Genomic DNA, 18093 nt, shown 5'->3' with positions numbered 1-18093 from the left:
GAGTACTCAGAAGTTCAGTGCCTTTATATATGAAGACACTTGTGAGGTCTTCTGCTCTTTCTCGAAAACTCAGGTCTGGTAATGAATGGAGCCTGGCGGTGCCAGCTCTTTGTGACATCAAATCGCAATCCAGGCTCTTTTCATGTGTAGCTCCAAGCTGGTGGAATGAGCTCCTCTCCTCCATTTGAACTTCTGACTCCCCCAATGTTTTAAAGAAGAGTTTGAAGACTCTCTTGTTTGGTGAATTTCTGATTTTATTACCTAAGAATTATAACCCACTTGTATTTTATCCTAAGCTCTTCACTTGTGATGATCAATTTTGCCACCTTGTCTTGTCACACTTGTTCACAAACAGTTACCCCAGACTGATGTTTACTCGATTATGTTGACATCTTTTGTAGGAAGTTCTGGATGAAGGCATTCACTAAGCAAATAAACATAAATGTAAATATATCTGCTGAGAACGCTGACAGCTTGAAAGCCATCACGGGAGTTCCTCACCTTCCTTTAATCTTTAAAAATCTCAGTGGTGTCAAGTGAAAAAACACAAAACAAACCTGGATAATCTATAATGGTAGTACTGCAAGATGACAGTTTAATAAAAGAACATTTAAAAGCAATGATAAATATATATATATATATATATATGCAATACAGGTATTTTAGCCTATATTAAAAAAATCTTTAACCCAAAAATTGTTTTAAAATAAACCATAAAGAGCAACAGCACAACACATTTCAGTAGTATTAAAGCTGCATTTGGGGAAATTAAAATGGCGAAAAGAAAGCCACATGATGGCAAGAATATCATGGCTGTAAAAATCCTATTCATCAGTCTTTCTCCAAAATTAACAATGCAATAGGAAGACTCCATTTATCTACTCTCAAGTTGCATCTTGCTAGCTTTACAACAAAGCGGTTTGCTTTCTATACGTCGAGGTGCACTTCGTTTGAGTGAAGAAAGAAAAAAAAATTGAAAAAACTAAAAAAAAATTTAAAAAGACAAAAGTTAGGCGCAGTCAGTAAACAGTGGCCTTTACAATAAAAGGCCCGCCAGCATTAGGACACCAGTTCCCAGTTTCAATAAAGAATTTGTCTTAGGGCCTAGAGGACCGAGGGCCCAAGCGTGATCCCCAAACAGGTACTTTAGAGACTGTTAGTGAGAATTATTCTTCCATTTGACTAAAACAACCGTGTACTTCAAATACAAAGTCATTCAGCAAACTAAGCTGCTGGACAAAGAATGCATGGAGAATTAAAATGTGCTCTGCTTCGCTTGACTTGACTTGTCTTCTGCTTTGATTCTAAAATGAATCCAGAAATTACTAAAAAAAAAAAAAAAACATACAAAAAAATCACCACAAATGCAAAGGAACAAGGCACTTTTTCCTCTTTTATGCTGGAGCTCGTAGACATGATGTGGCGGGAGGATCGCCATTATCATTTGTTTTTTTTTGGCTTACAAATAGAAGAGCATGAAGAAGGATACAGAGCAGGCCACAGGTCTAGAGCCTGGCAGACCATTACGCTAAAGTGTGTATTATGTGTTATTTTTAGGAATAAAAATGAAACGTGCATAGATTTGACAAAAGTGACAACACATCCGTGTCTTTTGAACCAGTAAAAAAAGGTCTCAACCCAGACCAGTTTGTTTGCTAATTACAATTTCTGTCCAAACTAATCTTAGTTCTCTTGCCAGCAGCTGTTACACAGATTCCTGAACACAAGAGAAGTGATATCTAGTGCAAAAGGGCACAGCACTCTGCACTGACCACTAGATGGCCCTTCTTGGCCAACTTCTCAATTCATCTAATGGTGACCACTGCCTCAGGAGCCTTTCACTGTACCACACCATTTCCTAAGCATACTTAATCTTGGGCAGGGTCACGGGGACCTTTAATTGTGTGCAAATAAAATAAGGTGACCTTGCGCTGAGTGTTTAATCCATTCTGTTCTAAAAAGCATGCCTGAACTTTCATGCTGCAATACAAACGCCCCTCATTTCCATTTTGTAAATGATCATCATGAATGCTTCACTATCCGTGCTGCTTTCCTAAAGTGCTTTGTGATAGTGATCACGTACACAAGGTGCTATATGAATCAGCTTGCCTGGCTGAGTTCACCAAAGTAAGATGACAACGATAATGATCTACTGAAGTATTTTCTGGTCATGGCTTCTGGAAAGAATTAGAGGAAAAAGAGCAGCAATGTCACAGTCATGGATCCTTCATTTTAGTACAGTGGCTTTGATGGAATTGTAGGCCCCAACTCATCATTTCTGAATTTAAACGCACAATGTCACGTCATTAAGCCTAACTTTAAACTCTGTAAATTATTGGTGAGCTCATGTAATCAATAGATTCATTGAAAGATGGGAAGTTTAAATAGATGGCTGCTAAATCATTCTCTTCAGGTATACTGAAGGAAAGCTGCTAGGAGAAACGGAAGCAGAAATCACTGTTCGGCTGTGGGGTATGCCATTCAAAGCATATCTGTTTACATTTCATTGGAACTTGAGCCTCTGTCGTTTGAATGTTGACGTTTTCTCATTTTAAGAGTTTAGAAATTTATTTGTGTGTTAGTTAATATTTGGAGAAAAATTCACAAATCAGGGCAGAGTCGAATACGATGGTGTCATCTACTCACCCAGACATTAGCTAAATTATGATGAAAATCATTTCTGTTGCCTGCACAGCAAAAATCTGCAACTTCAGTAAGGACCAGATGAATCTAAACCACCATGGAAGGTAAACAAGCTTTTGGTGCTTTTAGCTTCTTCACAAATTCTTCTTTATGATGGTGTTGTTGACATTTTGGGGGCAGATTATACACACGTTAACTTAGTGAGTTCAGAGGTCCTTCTTTCTTTCACGACCCTCCACCAATCCACTTCCAAGCCTGCTTATCCAGTTTGAGTTCGTGGTGGGGACAGCAATGGACACAAGGTGGGGAATCAACTCTTCTGTTATTAACTTACTAGTCTCATTTGAGTCAAAGTAGGTTGTTGTCATGGCTTTTTTAGACATTTGTCTTGTAATTTATATGATTAAGTATTAGAGTAAATGATCACTCAAGACCAGGCGCACCATGATTCCACATTATTCAAAGTTGGGAAAATGCTCTTCAGTTTATCACTATGCAATCTTGGTGATCTCCAAATAGAAAAGCAGAGGCACTTATATAGTTGAGGCAGTTTGAGATGACCACTATATGGCTGATTGGCTGATGTGTCAATGGGACCTTTCAGGAAACCATAAAACCTTTGATGAAAGCCATTTCATGGCTGCTAACTCATCTTGTATGACAGCAACCAAACTGACTAAACACTTGCTACCTGAATATGGAGTGCTTTAGATTAAAGTTCCTGAGGCTTTGGCTTTCAAACCTTTCCACCTTTTTCACTCTACATCATTGGGATACTCTGCTCTTTACAACTGATTTTTTATTCTACAGATGGATCAAGGAACTGGGGAGTAGTAACAAGAATCACTAAAAATCAGATGATGTCTCAAAATATTTTCAGTGCCGTATAAAATCAGAGGTAACGAATGACCCAAAGGCATTTTCTTGAGGAAGTCTTGGGAGCACCATGGCTTTTTAAATATAAATACTGTAGTTTTCATTGGGATTTAGTTTCCCAAAAATAGCACCATTGAACAGGCATGACAAGAGCATGATTGTCAACCTCTGTATACTTGAGGACCTCAATAGAAGGTTTGTGTGACCCTCCATTTTTATTCTTATGTGTAAAAAGGGGAGGAAGGGAATTTAACTTGGACATTCCTTCAAAGTCTGGCACAGTCATTGTCAACGTTAGAATGCGGCCAGTTTATGTGTTGCTATGTTTACTGTCACTGTCATAGGACGCGTGATTTCAGTAAACTGTGTCTAAGAGTAATTCTGCAGGGAAGGTAAGGGAACCATCACCCTCTCTGCAGAATTCTATTCCAGACTTTCCTATCAGTCTCCAAATCCCCTTCTGGGAATTAAATAAAATGTCCAAATCTCACTAGTAACCCCACGGGTTGAGAAAGATTCCTTTAATATTAGAGATTTCAGTGAAATAAACCCCAGAAATTGTATCTGTCAAAAAGGCAAACACAGAGCTACAAGGATTTATCCTTTCTTGCAAGAGGGTCCAGAGCATGCCCACTTCATGGCACGGAGGGCACCATAAGGGGTAAATAGTTAAATGAAAGACAAGGGCAAAAAAATAAATCTTCAAGTATTAACACAACTCAGCCACAAAGACATAAAAACACAGTATTAGAACCTGGATTGTAGAAAACAAAACTACCAAACTGGGTCAGGGCTGTGTTTATATCCCGTAAGAAACAATTCAGTGCTGTACAAAAACGGTAAACTCCATAGGCTCTTCCTTGACTAGGGGCCAATAAGGATGCTCTGTTGTGCTGATTGTTGGGCAAAGTGGTGACTGACCTGAATCTTACTGTTTGTTACAGTCCTTCATTCAATGCAACAAAGGGGGATGATTTATAAAGACTTCCTGTTAATTTTTCTTTTTTTGTTTTTGCTTTTCAATACAGAACACAAGACAATCCTTTTGTTGTTTTTTCTTTTTTTTGGTAGCAGCAAAGCACCATTTCTTTTTTCCTTTTTGTATGTTTTTTTCCCTCCAAAGTCTTTGTCTTTGTCCTTGTAAACACAGGAGAGCCTAAGAAGGACACTCCTTAACATTGTCCCCATCTTCGGCGTGAACTTGAAAATCAATGGGTTGATGGGGTGCCTCTCCTGGCCGGGCGTTCATAAGGACAAGGTTCTTGAGACATCCTGTGATTCCAGACTGGAATTTCCCACCAGTTAGTATTTCAATGTCTGGAGTGCCCCCTGATGAAGACAAACAAATAAATAAAAGAAAACAGTCTGAATTAGTGTGAGCCACCCTAATTTGGGGCATTCATAAGAAACGATTTACTTCAGCAGGTAGAAGTACATAATAAACAAGAATTGATATCTGAAATATTAAAATATGTGCTTCAATTTAAATGCTTAAAGTCCTAATATTCTTGATTGTAGTGGCCATTTGCCATTTTTCACCTTCTGCTAGAGGTCCACTGAGGGTTAGATTCTTAGTAAGGAATCAAAAATAACATTTATAATCAGTGATCTTGAATTACCGTATATACTCGAGTATAAGTCGGGTCTTGAAACCCGAAAAATCAATTATAAAATCAGACCCCGACTTATACACCCATTCAAAAATACTACACTTAATTTTTTTTTTACATCTTCTTGCCTCCTCCAATCTCACACCAGTTTCTCAGACACATCGAATTTTGTTGCAGCAGCGCAGTTACCAATTTCTTTTGCCACTTCAACGACTTTTAATTTAAAACCAGCTTCATGTTTTCTTCTGATCGAACGCTCCATTGTAGATAAGGGATGCTCTTACGATAAAGGTGTATGAAGGTATGAGATACAAAAAACACAAAACAGTGCAAATGTCGCTTTGGAATAGTTTGGGTATTACTGTGTGGTCATGTAGGCACAATACATAGAAATAAAAGGCAGTGTGCTCCGTGGTTACTTTCTCTTGGACCAAAAGCGTGAGTTTTCCGCATTCGATTTATACGACCGACATTATAAAATACCAGAAATTATACGGTAAAATCAAGCCCTGACTTATCCACGGGAGAACTTAAACGTGAGTATATACGGTAGTCTAAAACAATACCCTACATGCTTATGTTTGAAATTTGTCATTTTTAACCTTTTGGGAGTAGCTCTTAGAGGGCTAGGACCACTGTTAAAGAATAAAATACCATCAGTATTATCAGATTCATTATAAGCAACCTTGCAATAGCATAAAATGACATGCCACTGGCCTATATTACCGAACCAATTTTTTGAAGGATTTGTGTAAAGGAGTAACATTGACCCCTTGTATACCATTAGAGGGTGATGCCCCAAGGCTGGTTGATGTAGCATGCACAACTTCAAGTCCTTCTGATAATTTTTGCTGAAGACACCTATCTTTAGCATGAGATTATATTTTCCAGCACAAAATATGGTCCAAAAATGAGAATTTTACAGACCTCGAGGACCAAAAACGGGGGAGAGCCCTAAAAGGTTGATGCCTTGCATAATTAGACATCAAGACGAGTTCAACTTTAGGGTTTTCACAATATTCAATGTTGCGTTTTTTCATACCAGTGAGTCACCATCCATCTCTTTCTTTGTCTATGTTGGGACTCTTTTTCTCCCCAATTCATCTCCCAACTCCAAGTTCACCAGTTCACTGCCAGAGGTGTCCTGCTCGTCTAAAGGGTCAAGCCTTTAAACCACATTAGAAGACAGGGGTGTCATGAAGGAAACAGGCACACTCTCTTTCAGCTCTGAGATGCCTTTTAAAAAACATCGTAAGCCAGTGTCCAACATGCCTGATATTCATTTTGGTCCCACCAATCTCAGATAACATCTCTTTGATGCCACCTGTCAGCTCTGAGAAGTTGCACTGGCCACTTATTACTTCACTGTGGCTTAGATTCAGAGGACTAGAAGAACAGATATCTTTAGTGTATGCTGGGCTGATTCATTCTTTAATGTACTGAGTGAAAGTTGAAGGATATTATCTGACTCTAGGGTGCTGCAGGAGGAACCCCTTCTGGGACCAACTATGATGACCTGGCATAGTTCAGCCTGTCCATCCACACTAGCAGGCAGAGGAACTCTCCATTTTCATTTCTTTTACTAGCCTTTGACAGGCCTTTTATGTCTTTTATAGCATTGGAACATTCACTTTAAAAATATTTTTATACCCTTACCATAATGTATGCCTTACCAAAATGTAATCACGAGGGTCTACAGAGAGTCCTTTGGACTTCATGGGTTGGTTTTCATTCTGATGTTAACTGCAAATTGAAAGGGCCTTATACTGTATATACACCGGTGTACCTTTCTAAATGATGTCCAATCAATTAAATTTGCCACAGGTGGACTCCAATCAACTTTTAGATATATCTCAAGGAGAACTAAAGCAAACAGGATGCACCTCAGCACAGTTTGGAATGCCAGAGCAAAGGGTCTGAATTCTTCGGTAAATGAGAAATTTCAGGTTTTGATTTCTAATAAATTTCTAAACTTTTCTTGAAACATGTCATTTTGGGTTACTGAGTGTAGATTGGTGAAAATAAATCAACAACACAAAGTGTGCAGGGAGTGTAGGGGTCTGCATACTTTCTAAATCCACCATAGACGGTGATTTTTGGTGGATACGATGAAATCTTTATTTTGTATTGACCAGAGTGTTAAATAAATAGCTGACAGCCCCCTGGAATTTCAGTCCATTTTACAGACCATTAGATAGTGTCATCAGCCTTCACCTGCCGTTACCCTAGCTAAATGACCTCTCAATGGGCTGTGAATGACTGTCCTATCCAATATGCTGAAGAGTTTAGGAAATGGCTCCTATTGGGAACATGAATTGATATAGGACTGCGGAAAAAAATAAATACATAAAAATACTGTATAACCCAATGAAAAGAGAGAAGCACCATGCACAATGAGTGAAATCTAGACAGTCATCAATAAAGTCTCATTTGGTTTTATACTCATGCACATTTGCCCTCAGGAGCTTACTGTTAATCTTTATGTAAATGTTAGAATAGCTTACCTAAATAAATATTCCCTTTGGTGTTGACCATGACCTTAGCTCCTCCAGACTCCCCTGTCACCACATCATCTCCATCCACCTGGACATATCCATGCCTTCCAGCCCTAAAGGAGCACAAACAACACAGTTCATCTCTACTTCCACTGTTCAGTTGCTACCAAGAGTCAAACCGGTATTTCCATACCTTACTGCAGTAACCTTGTGCCAGTCACCATCGTTAATAGGATCTTCTGATATGATTTTGGCTTCACCACTTCCAAGCTGATAACTGTAAAGACCAGAAACACAAAAGCAATGTTTCCAAGTGTTCACAACAGATAAGAGCACAATGATAGTGGTAGATGCAGAAGCATGCTATTTCAAGTGCCTTGTGTCTGAGAAGAGCCGTACTGACGGCTTGCTACAAAAGATAACTGTTATTCCTCTTCAGAGAATATAAATAGAATAAAAAGCAGAAAAAATAAAAACAAAGATTAAAAGCTTAAATCACTGCTGTTCTAAATTTAGAATAAGGATAAATCAAGTAGAGATAATAGGCAGAGACAGCTCATTTAGCAGCCTGAATAGCTTGCATTTTACAAAGGTTAAAATAAGGGACATTATGTCATTTAGTTGACATTTCTATCCAAAGTGACATACAAAGGACAAGTGCCCAGCACTCAGAAATGTACACTGAAATATTTAGACCTTTGTTTGCAAGTATGAACCAATTGTGTTTTTCTAGAGATGGAGGATAAGATGCCAACTACTGGTTGTGAAGTACGGCTGGAGAAGAATGAGGCCTGGTTAGTCAATGAAAGGGTAAATCTACCCTTGCAAACTTCACTTTGGCTTCAGTGTAATTAAGCACTGTCCACATTGGAAAACAGGTTTCTGTAGTACAAAGGATCAGGACAACATGGAACAAAGGTCAACGATTGAATGGAGCAAGGCCAAACAGTCTGGTAAAGACAAGTATTAAGCTATCACCTAATCATGACTTGGCGGTGAACTGAGTCAAACGGATCGAAGTTTGGACGAATAGGCAAGAGAAACCAAAACAGGTAGAGAGGATCTCCTAGAAATACCAAGTGGATTCATCTATACCAGGTGTCATCATTGGAAAAGCATCTCCTGCATATCACATGAGGCCTGGGGGATGAAGTCTAAAGGGACCTTTTTAAAACCACAATGGTGGAGCTGACTGCAAGGACCAGTGTTCAGAAGGTGTTCAGTATTTATTATGGTAATAACCCTTGGACCTGGTGGTTCCCATTCAGTTTATAGAGCAAGCCTGGTGTTTGCGTTCTTGGTATTAAATCTAATGAAGGCAGTCATAGCAATGTAAAAAGGGTTCATCGAATACCCCATGTTTTTGATTTTTATGGACAGTATATCAAGGTACACTAGATTTAAAGAAATTTATTTAAACAATTTGATTATCTGAGCTTTGCATCCCTGCATTCCAGCAGCTTGCAGATGGAATTTTCTAACTGACCTCACCAGACTGCAATTTCCAAAATGTATGACAGCAGTCCACATTTCCAAGCTAGAGATTTTTTTTTTATCTCTGTAAAAGAGTGTGCAAGAACCAAATCCTTTAAGTTAATGGCATATTTACCTTAGTTTTTGCTTAATTTGAATTTAAATATAATGTAGCTTTAACATAGATAATGGAAGATTCTGTCCCTCCCTCTATAAGTATAAAAGTAACGGAACGTTCTTAATGTTAGCCCTGTGTGGTAACAGCATAGCTCTTAGACTGAAGCTAAACAGCTAGAAAGAAACATAAACTGCTAGACACAAAGGCATTAAAGGTATAGTTTTCTGACCGTTATGTATGTAGGTCAAAAATAGGTCCTAGTGCATGTGATCTTCTTTTTCCTCTTCTTTCAGCTGCTCCTGTTAGTGGTCGCCACAACAGATTATCTTATTCCATATCTTCCTGTCCTCTTCATCTTGTTCTGTTACACCCATCACCTGCATGTTCTCTCTCACCACATCCATAAACCTTCTCTTAGGCCTTCCTCTTTTCCTCTTCCCTGACAGCTCTATCCTTAACATCCTTTATTTTATTTTATTTTTTTGTTCTTTATTTCGTCTTACACGATTTCTCGTATTAGAAATTTGTTAGTTTTCGCATACCCCTTGGGGTCAGAGCGCAGGGTCAGCCATTGTACAGCGCCCCTGGAGCAATTACAGGTTAAGGGTCTTGCTCAAGGGCCCAGCAGAGTAGGATCTCTTTTGATGACGGGGATTCGAACCGGCAACCTTCTGGATACCAGCGCAGATCCTTAGCCTCAGAGCCACCACTCCACCCTTTTCCCAATATACCCAGCATCTCTCCTCTACACATGTTCAAACCAATGGAATCTCGCCTCTCTGACTTTGTCTCCCAACCTTCCAACTTGAGTTGACCCTCTAATGTACTCATTTCTAATCCTGTCCATCCTCATCACACCCAATGCAAACCTTGACATCTTTAACTCTGCCACCTTCAGTTCTCTCTCCTGCTTTCTGGTCAGTGCCACCGTTTCCAGCCCATATAACAAAGCTGGCCTCACTACCGTCCTGTAGACCTTCCCTTTCACCCTTGCTGATACCCGTCTGTCACAAATTACTCCTGACACTCTTCTTTACCTATTCCACCCTGCCTGCACTCTCTTTTTCACCTCTCTTCCACAATCCCCATTACTTTGTACTATTGATCCCAAGTATTTAAACTCATCCACCTTCGCCAACTCTACTCCTTGCATCCTCACCATTCCACTGACCTCCCTCTCATTTACACACATGTATTCTGTTTTGTTCCTACTGACCTTCATTCCTCTCCTCTCTAGAGCATATCTCCACCTCTCCAGGGTCTCCTCTATCTGCTCCCTACTCTCTACAGTCCACAATGTTGTCCTAGTGTATATGATAATAGATAATCTTAAAAAATGTAACCTAGATACTTACAAAACACAAGAAGTTTCCCCTTTCCTCCTTTTTTAATGTATTATAAACCTTTATCCTTATAGTTTGTGTGAACGGTTTGCTCTGAATTTCACTAAAATGTTTAAAAGTAAGACACTTGGGCTGTTGGGTGCTTTTTTGTGCAATGAAAAAAAAAAAAACTGCATTTAGGGAGGACCTGGGATGTGAATGCTGGTTCAGTTACTGCGAGGCAGTAACACTACCACTGTACCAACAAGCAACCCACATATGGGATTAATGCATGTAAATGCTTCTTGACAGGAACTAATTTCCTTTCTTTCAGGATTTCACTGAATTTTGTCGTGAATTCAATTTTGCACAAATCATTTTATTCATTACTAGTTCTGACGACTTTGGAAACAATCAGATTGGAAATGCTGCTACTCTGCACTGACAGGAGCCGATAGAAGTGTTCAATGCATCTAGTGAGCAAGTAAATGGCACACTTGCTATAGGAGGTATACTGGGAAAAGAATTAGGAATTTCCCTGGAGGAATGGGACACTAATACTAGCGAAGTCAGGTCTTTTCTGGTTTGGTCAACACGTTTCCATCACAGTTCTCACAAAGACAAAGCAGTACAGGAAATGGCATGAAATAAGACAAGGATTTCGTACCTGAAAACAACATGTCCATTTTCAAGCCCGAGGCTAATAAAATCTTGGCCTTTTCCATCTTCACCTAATTCCTGTAAGATTTCACAAAACAGTGTTATTTCTGATTTACATGTGTGTTAACAAAAACAAATTCAATGGTTCTAAAATATAAAAAGTATAAGTATTACCAGTTATAGATGTTGTAATAGAAGGCATGGGTGAACTGGTCCCCAGAATGGGACCGATGGACACATTGTCTGGTTTGAAGGCCCATTTAATAAAAGGGACAGGGAGAGACTGCCTGTCAGGACTGTATACTCACCCAGAATCACTTTGTTGGATACCAATAGTGCAACCTGGGAATTGTAGCCCTGTTGGTCAGCCCCATGGGGTGCCATGGGTGCCTCCAGAGGGAGTTGCTGAGAGCAGGCATCCCAGTTTTGGGGGGATTCCTCCTGACTTGGATGTGCTTCATCTGTGTGATGTTGTAGCACTGGAAGTACCCCCAGGTTTGGCATAAAGGGAGCCACCTCTCTTCACTCAGAGGGTTGGAGTCAGGAGGAGGTGCACAAAAGCTTGCTGGGGCAGAGTAGAGGAAGAGACCAGAAAAGTAGCAGAGAATTGCATTGTATACTGTAGAAGAAGCCTGATTGAAGGTATTTTTGTCAGAGAAAATGGACATTTGAACCCTGGGCTGTTTTGTTCTATTTGTGTCTGGGTTTTTAGAGCTTGGTGACACCCCACAAAGCCAATAAAGTATTGGAACTAAAACGCTCTGTACCTGAAGGTCTCAGTCACAAATAGTGCTCTCCCAAAATCAGCAAATCAATTTTTTGCTTAAGGTGTTGTTTATATAAAAGGTCTCAATGACATTGTGCATAACTTTCTAAAATATAATATGCAATATTTACAATACATATATATCAGAGTGTAGGAAAAGAACTACTTTCTATTAAGGTTAATAAAAGAAAATCAGCAATTACATGGCCGATCAGGACTACAGTATAAGAACCATCCATCCATCCATCCATTTTCCAACCCGCTGAATCCGAACACAGGGTCACGGGGGTCTGCTGGAGCCAATCCCAGCCAACACAGGGCACAAGGCAGGAAACAATCCTGGGCAGGGTGCCAACCCACCGCAGGACACACACAAACACACCCACACACCAAGCACACACTAGGGCCAATTTAGAATCGCCAATCCACCTAACCTGCATGTCTTTGGAATGTGGGAGGAAACCGGAGCGCCCGGAGGAAACCCACGCCGACACGGGGAGAACATGCAAACTCCACGCAGGGAGGACCCGGGAATCGAACCCAGGTCCCCAGATCTCCCAACTGCGAGGCAGCAGCGCTACCCACTGCGCCACCGTGCAGAACCACTGATTTAGAAAATAATTGCCCACTGACAAGTTCTACAAACTTACCACTCCTTGCCAAAGTATCACACCATCAGGTGATGTTGTGTGGATTTCCAGTTCAATAGTTTCAGGAGCTTCTGGGGAACTGTGAATGAATAGCACAGGGTTTACTCCAGCATTGATCTGACCACTGAAAAGAACACCTTAGGCTGTATTCTGCAAGCTTGTCTATAGTTTCTTAGACTGAGGAGTACTTAAAGCTGTGGCAATTGTGTAACATTTTGAAAGCCTGAATGTTATTGAATTATTTTAATTACATCGCTGTACAATGATTTTTGCACAGGTAAAAGAGTCATGCAAGTTAAATAGTCCAGCACTCAAATGAGACTTGCAATATTCCATGGACTGTTTTCACCTTAAATCCACATGGAGGCCATAAAATCACAGATGTCTAATGACCATCCTGACACATTAGGAGAAACGGTAGCCCCCACAACCAAATAGCTAAGCCCATATCAGCCACACGAGGTAAAACACCTACTATAGAAATCAATGTTAGAACATTAGGAGAACTTGAATGAGAACCGGCCATTCATCCCAACAAGGCTTGCCAGTCCTATCCACTTAATTCCTCAGAAACAACATCAAGTGGGGTTATGAAGGTCCCTAAAGTCCTACTGTCCATCACACTACTTGGTAATTTATTCCATGTATCAATGGTTCTCTTTGTGAAGAAAAACTTCCTAATTTTTCTATTTTTGTGGAACTCATTTTGTATTAGATTCGATTGGTTAGAATTTTATTTGTCACCAGGGCAAAATATGGCTATTTACAAAAGCTCCTTGAATAAATAAATACATAAATAGGAAAATAAATAAACACTCACACGCACGCACTATGGTCCGTACACACACCAGAATGACTAAAAAGCAAGAAAATTAAAAAGAAAGAAAACATCTGATTTGGCTGTCATAGTCATAGTGAGGTGTTATGCAGATGTATTGCTGTTGGTATTAAGGAACCCCTCCACCCCACCCCCTTGTGTTTCTTGACACACTTCTGCTGAATAATTCATTGTCTGAAATTCCTCAGTGTTGGTGTGTCAGAGAGAGCATGTGAAGCATTGTCATAATGGCACTCAGTTTTGATTCAATTCTATCATTCGCTACAACCTTCTGAGGGGTCCAGAGAGTTTCCTGTAACAGAGCCACAGCATAGAAAATATAGCCTGGATCCACTATACCAATTTCTTTAATAATTAAAAAAAAACTGTTATGTCATCTCTTAATTGCTGTTCCCCAAAGAAGGTTCAACATCGTTTAATCTCTCCCAATAGCTCAGACCTCTCAGTTCCAGAATCAGCCTACTCACTCTTCTCTGGCCTTTCTCTGGTGCTGTTATGTCTTTTTTTGTGGCCTGGACACAAACCTGCACCCAGTACTCCAGGTGAGGCCTCACTAGCATGTTATAAAGTTTAAACATAGCCACCCTTGACTGGTAGTCTTCACGTCATGCTATGTAACCTAACATTCTGATGTGCACGGTAGATTTATCTATGAGTGTAAATTGTCTGTTTGTATATTTTTGGATCCCATCCAACTTACAGCTTTGTAGCCACTGCAAGGAAAATGGGCTGCAACTCTCAATGATCCAGCAGTAGTGATGTTATTATTTTGGAATGTAATGCATCTTCAGAATAAATGTATATAAGTATCTTTATAAAACAATGTAGCTGAATAGGTAAAACGTGAAGTACCTTATCTTTACACTACAAAGTAAATTTGCAAATTACTCCTTTTTGTCTTATTAGCATTTTCCATATTCTCACAATGTTTTGGGAATTAAGGGAATGCACCCAAACATGATCATTTTTTTTAAATATTATTTATCCCATGTAGTTTGTAGTGGTGACCGAGAAAAATTTTCAATGTTACGTTTTCATGGAGAAAGGACATAACAAAGTTTTATGAACATCAGCAAACAATAGAAAATGTCCACAAATTTTACAACACTTGTGTCACATAAACCACACTTCAAGTAATCCAGTTGTATACTCACAACATGTAATACACATGGATTTGTTTGCTAAAATGTTATTAAATAAATGTCTCCACAAAATTAAAATAATCCACAAATAGGAAGTCCCTTCACTGAGGGGTCACACTTTTGTATTGAAAAATGGGGTCTTGACCAGTGAATGAGAGAGGAGGCAGGACTTCAATTCAAAAGCATCTTTGCTATGTCCTTTCTCTAGAAAAACATGACATTACATTTTTTTCTTGGCTACCACTGCAAACAACATGGGGTAAATAACATTTAAAAAATATATACAGAATTTCTGTGTTTAGTAGTCATTTAAGGGTGTAATCTATAATAATAAAAGGCAAAGCCCTCACTGACTGACTGACTGACTCACTGACTCACTCATCACTAATTCTCCAACTTCCCGTGTAGGTGGAAGGCTGAAATTTGGCAGGCTCATTCCTTACAGCTTACTTACAAAAGTTAGGCAGGTTTCATTTCGAAATTCAAAGCGTAATGGTCATAACTGGAACATATTTTTTGTCCATACACTGTAATGGAGGAGGCGGAGTCACGTATCGCGTCATCACGCCTCCTACGTAATCACGTGAACTAAAAACAAGGAAGAGATTTACAGCACGAGTCACACGCGGGAACGAAGGTAAATGACGTTAATTTTTGACTGTCTTTTAATACTGTGTAAGCATACATATTAACACGTGCAATTAAACGTGTGCATTTACGGGGTGATTTCTCAGGCTTAAAAGCTCACCTTTTATCAAACGCGGGAACAAAGGTAACTGACGTTGTTCACTGTCTTTTAATACTGTGTAACCATACATATTAACACATGTGCAATTAAACGTGTGCATTTACGGGCTGATTTCTCAGGCTTAAAAGCTCGCCTTTTACTAAAAAGGTAAATGCAAAACTATTTTCAATCAGTTTATTGAAACGCTCCCGTTAAGGATTGCAATAACATATTCGCGAGATAAAAGAACGAAGTAGGGGGAAATGGAGGAAGAGCCGCGAACAGCTAAGAGCAAAAAATTAATTAAACAATTGAGAACGGAGCGAGTTAAGCATACAAGCATGTTCATAAGGGAAAGAAAGCACGGTGTAAAACGTAAGTTTAAATTAAGTTTATAGAAACGCTCCCGCTGCGGATTGCAATAACATATTCGCGAGATAAAAGTTTAATGAGAACACACGAGGTATAAACGAACCACACGCCGTGGTGCAACGTTAGGGGCAACAGTTTCAACCATTCTATGATCTGCTTCTCGCAACTGAAAGACGGCACATGGCGGATGTTAGCCGACTTGCTGACCGCAACGTTAGGGGCTTCAAGTATGGCGCTGACGCCACATCTCAGTGCCAACACTTTGCAGACTGTACTTAAAAGACACGCCCTCCTCACTGGACAGTTAAAAACACCAATCAAACTAACGATGACATCAAGTATTACCCAATCAAAAGTAGGAAAGGAGGCATCTTCATAAAATGCGTGTGGGATGATTTGCATGAAACGCTGCTTTAAAAAAAATGATAAAAAAAATACGGGATAAATCCCATCCAGTATTGATTCAAAACGGGACGCGCAATTTCATTCTCAAACGCGGCACGATTCCGTATTTTAAAGGACGGGTGGCAACCCTACAGTGCCAGGTAACCACCCATACAATCAGATTGTGATTCAGACTAGGAATGCAATGAATGTAATTACCCCGATCTACATACAAGGCGAAAGTCTTGCAACATTCAAAGATGATGGTTTGGGATAAGTACACCATACAACATAAAAGAGCTTATGAAGCCTTGAACCGAAAAAAGCAAGATCTCAGAGATCGTAAAAAAAAAAAATAGGAGGTAATGTCGTTTTACTCGCTGTAGATTTTAGTCAAACATTACCAGTTATTCCACGAGGGAGACCAGCAGATCAACTCAACGCGTGTTTAAAATCCATGCTTCTCCCACGCTCGGTTATATGTCGCGTGTTCTCGGGTAGGTGCACCAAAAAATGTATACATTTAAGCATGTAATGGGCAAACAAAAAATGAGGTATACCCGAAGGCACTGCAGTAGTACTTAATGTAACTTTACTTCTTAAATGTTAATGTTTTACTGTTTAATAATTTATACGCTTCTTATATGTTGTTCAAATTCTTTTATCAAAATACCACTGACAGCGCAATGCACGATAACATGGAGTGAATACACCATACGCATCCGCCCACGGCTGCCCTGCTGTGCGCAGATAGGAGTTGATTCTACAATAAAATAAAATAAAGATAAAAAGACTAAAACAATCATCACCCATAAAGCGGATAGTAGACGTGACGTACTATATGTGTACCACATTTCAAGTGTATAGGTGAAACGGTTTGCGAGCTACAGGTCATTTAAAATCCTGGACAGACACACAAATTGCCACGGTAGCAAATTACAGAAGAAGATTTTACTGTTTAATAATTTATATTTATATGAAATGTGCTTCTTATATATTACTTCATATTCTCATATGATAATGATGTTAATGTTTATATTGATTTCTGTGTTATTAAAACTGCATGTATGTGTGTATATGTATATATATATATATATATATATATATATATATATATATATATACTAGCAAAATTCCCGCGCTTCGCAGCGGAGAAGTAGTGTGTTAAAGAGGTTATGAAAAAAAAAGGAAACATTTTAAAAGTAACGTAACATGATTGTCAATGAAAGCCCGTTTCACTCAGTAAGTCTTATGTGTGTGTTTATGTATGTGTGTATATATATGTAGATGTGTATATGTAGATATGTATATATATGTATATGTATATAAATGTTTATGTGTGTGTGTATATTATATATATAATATATATATATATATATATATATATATATATATATATATATATATATATAAAAGACAGCAACAGTTATAACAATGACAACACAATTACATTGACAATCATGTTACGTTATTTTTAAAATGTTTCCTTTTTTTTTCATAACCTCTTTAACACACTACTTCTCCGGTGCGAAGCACGGGTATTTTGCTAGTTATATATAAACATCTGTAAAGGCAATGATTACTTAATTTTAAGACTAAATAATATTAGTAATTCATTAAACTGTCACAGACATATAATTTGCACATTTTGCAGACAAAACAATCACAAATCTTAAAAAATACTACTGGATAAATGACATTTGAAATAATTGATTTTTTCTCACCTTCTGGGAAACATAGGCTTTGGTAAAGCCATATAGCCGCCATCAGAGAAGTATGCAGAATACTGAATAGGTGATTCTGAAAGTAGAAATAGAATTCACTGTTATTGTGCATTGAAAGAAAGCAGTACCAATCGAATTTATGAAATGATGTAAAAAAGACCGGTACAGTGATGCTGTCTGAGATCAGCAAGAGGCCTCACCATTACAGAAATGGGTGTGTCAGGACCCCAGATCTTATTATGGTCTTTGAAGTTCCCCAAGCTACAGTATGTTTTAACCTCACCAGGCTACCA

The 18093-nt window shown here is 38.9% G+C and overlaps 1 protein-coding gene across 7 annotated transcripts in view; it reads right to left on the bottom strand.

Moving 5' to 3' along the window:
* Window positions 1–572: 572 nt before the first annotated feature.
* The window catches only part of hspg2 (heparan sulfate proteoglycan 2), a 517600-nt gene continuing 500079 nt past the window's right edge, over window positions 573–18093 (bottom strand). For all 7 annotated transcript variants that reach the window (XM_051930340.1, XM_051930335.1, XM_051930339.1 and 4 more), the window contains 6 exons: window positions 17801–17876; window positions 12614–12692; window positions 11205–11275; window positions 7818–7901; window positions 7634–7737; window positions 573–4848 (listed from right to left, as the gene is read on the bottom strand). In XM_051930340.1, the coding sequence (XP_051786300.1) occupies window positions 4676–4848; window positions 7634–7737; window positions 7818–7901; window positions 11205–11275; window positions 12614–12692; window positions 17801–17876 (587 nt within the window). In that variant the 3' untranslated portion in view covers window positions 573–4675. The remainder of the gene's footprint in view (window positions 4849–7633; window positions 7738–7817; window positions 7902–11204; window positions 11276–12613; window positions 12693–17800; window positions 17877–18093) is intronic.

This window comes from Erpetoichthys calabaricus, chromosome 8 (genome assembly GCF_900747795.2).
Source record: "Erpetoichthys calabaricus chromosome 8, fErpCal1.3, whole genome shotgun sequence".
NCBI classification, from domain to species: domain Eukaryota; kingdom Metazoa; phylum Chordata; class Cladistia; order Polypteriformes; family Polypteridae; genus Erpetoichthys; species Erpetoichthys calabaricus.
The sequence above is the reverse complement of the archived record's forward strand: the minus strand, read 5'-3'. Positions and strand labels throughout refer to the sequence as shown.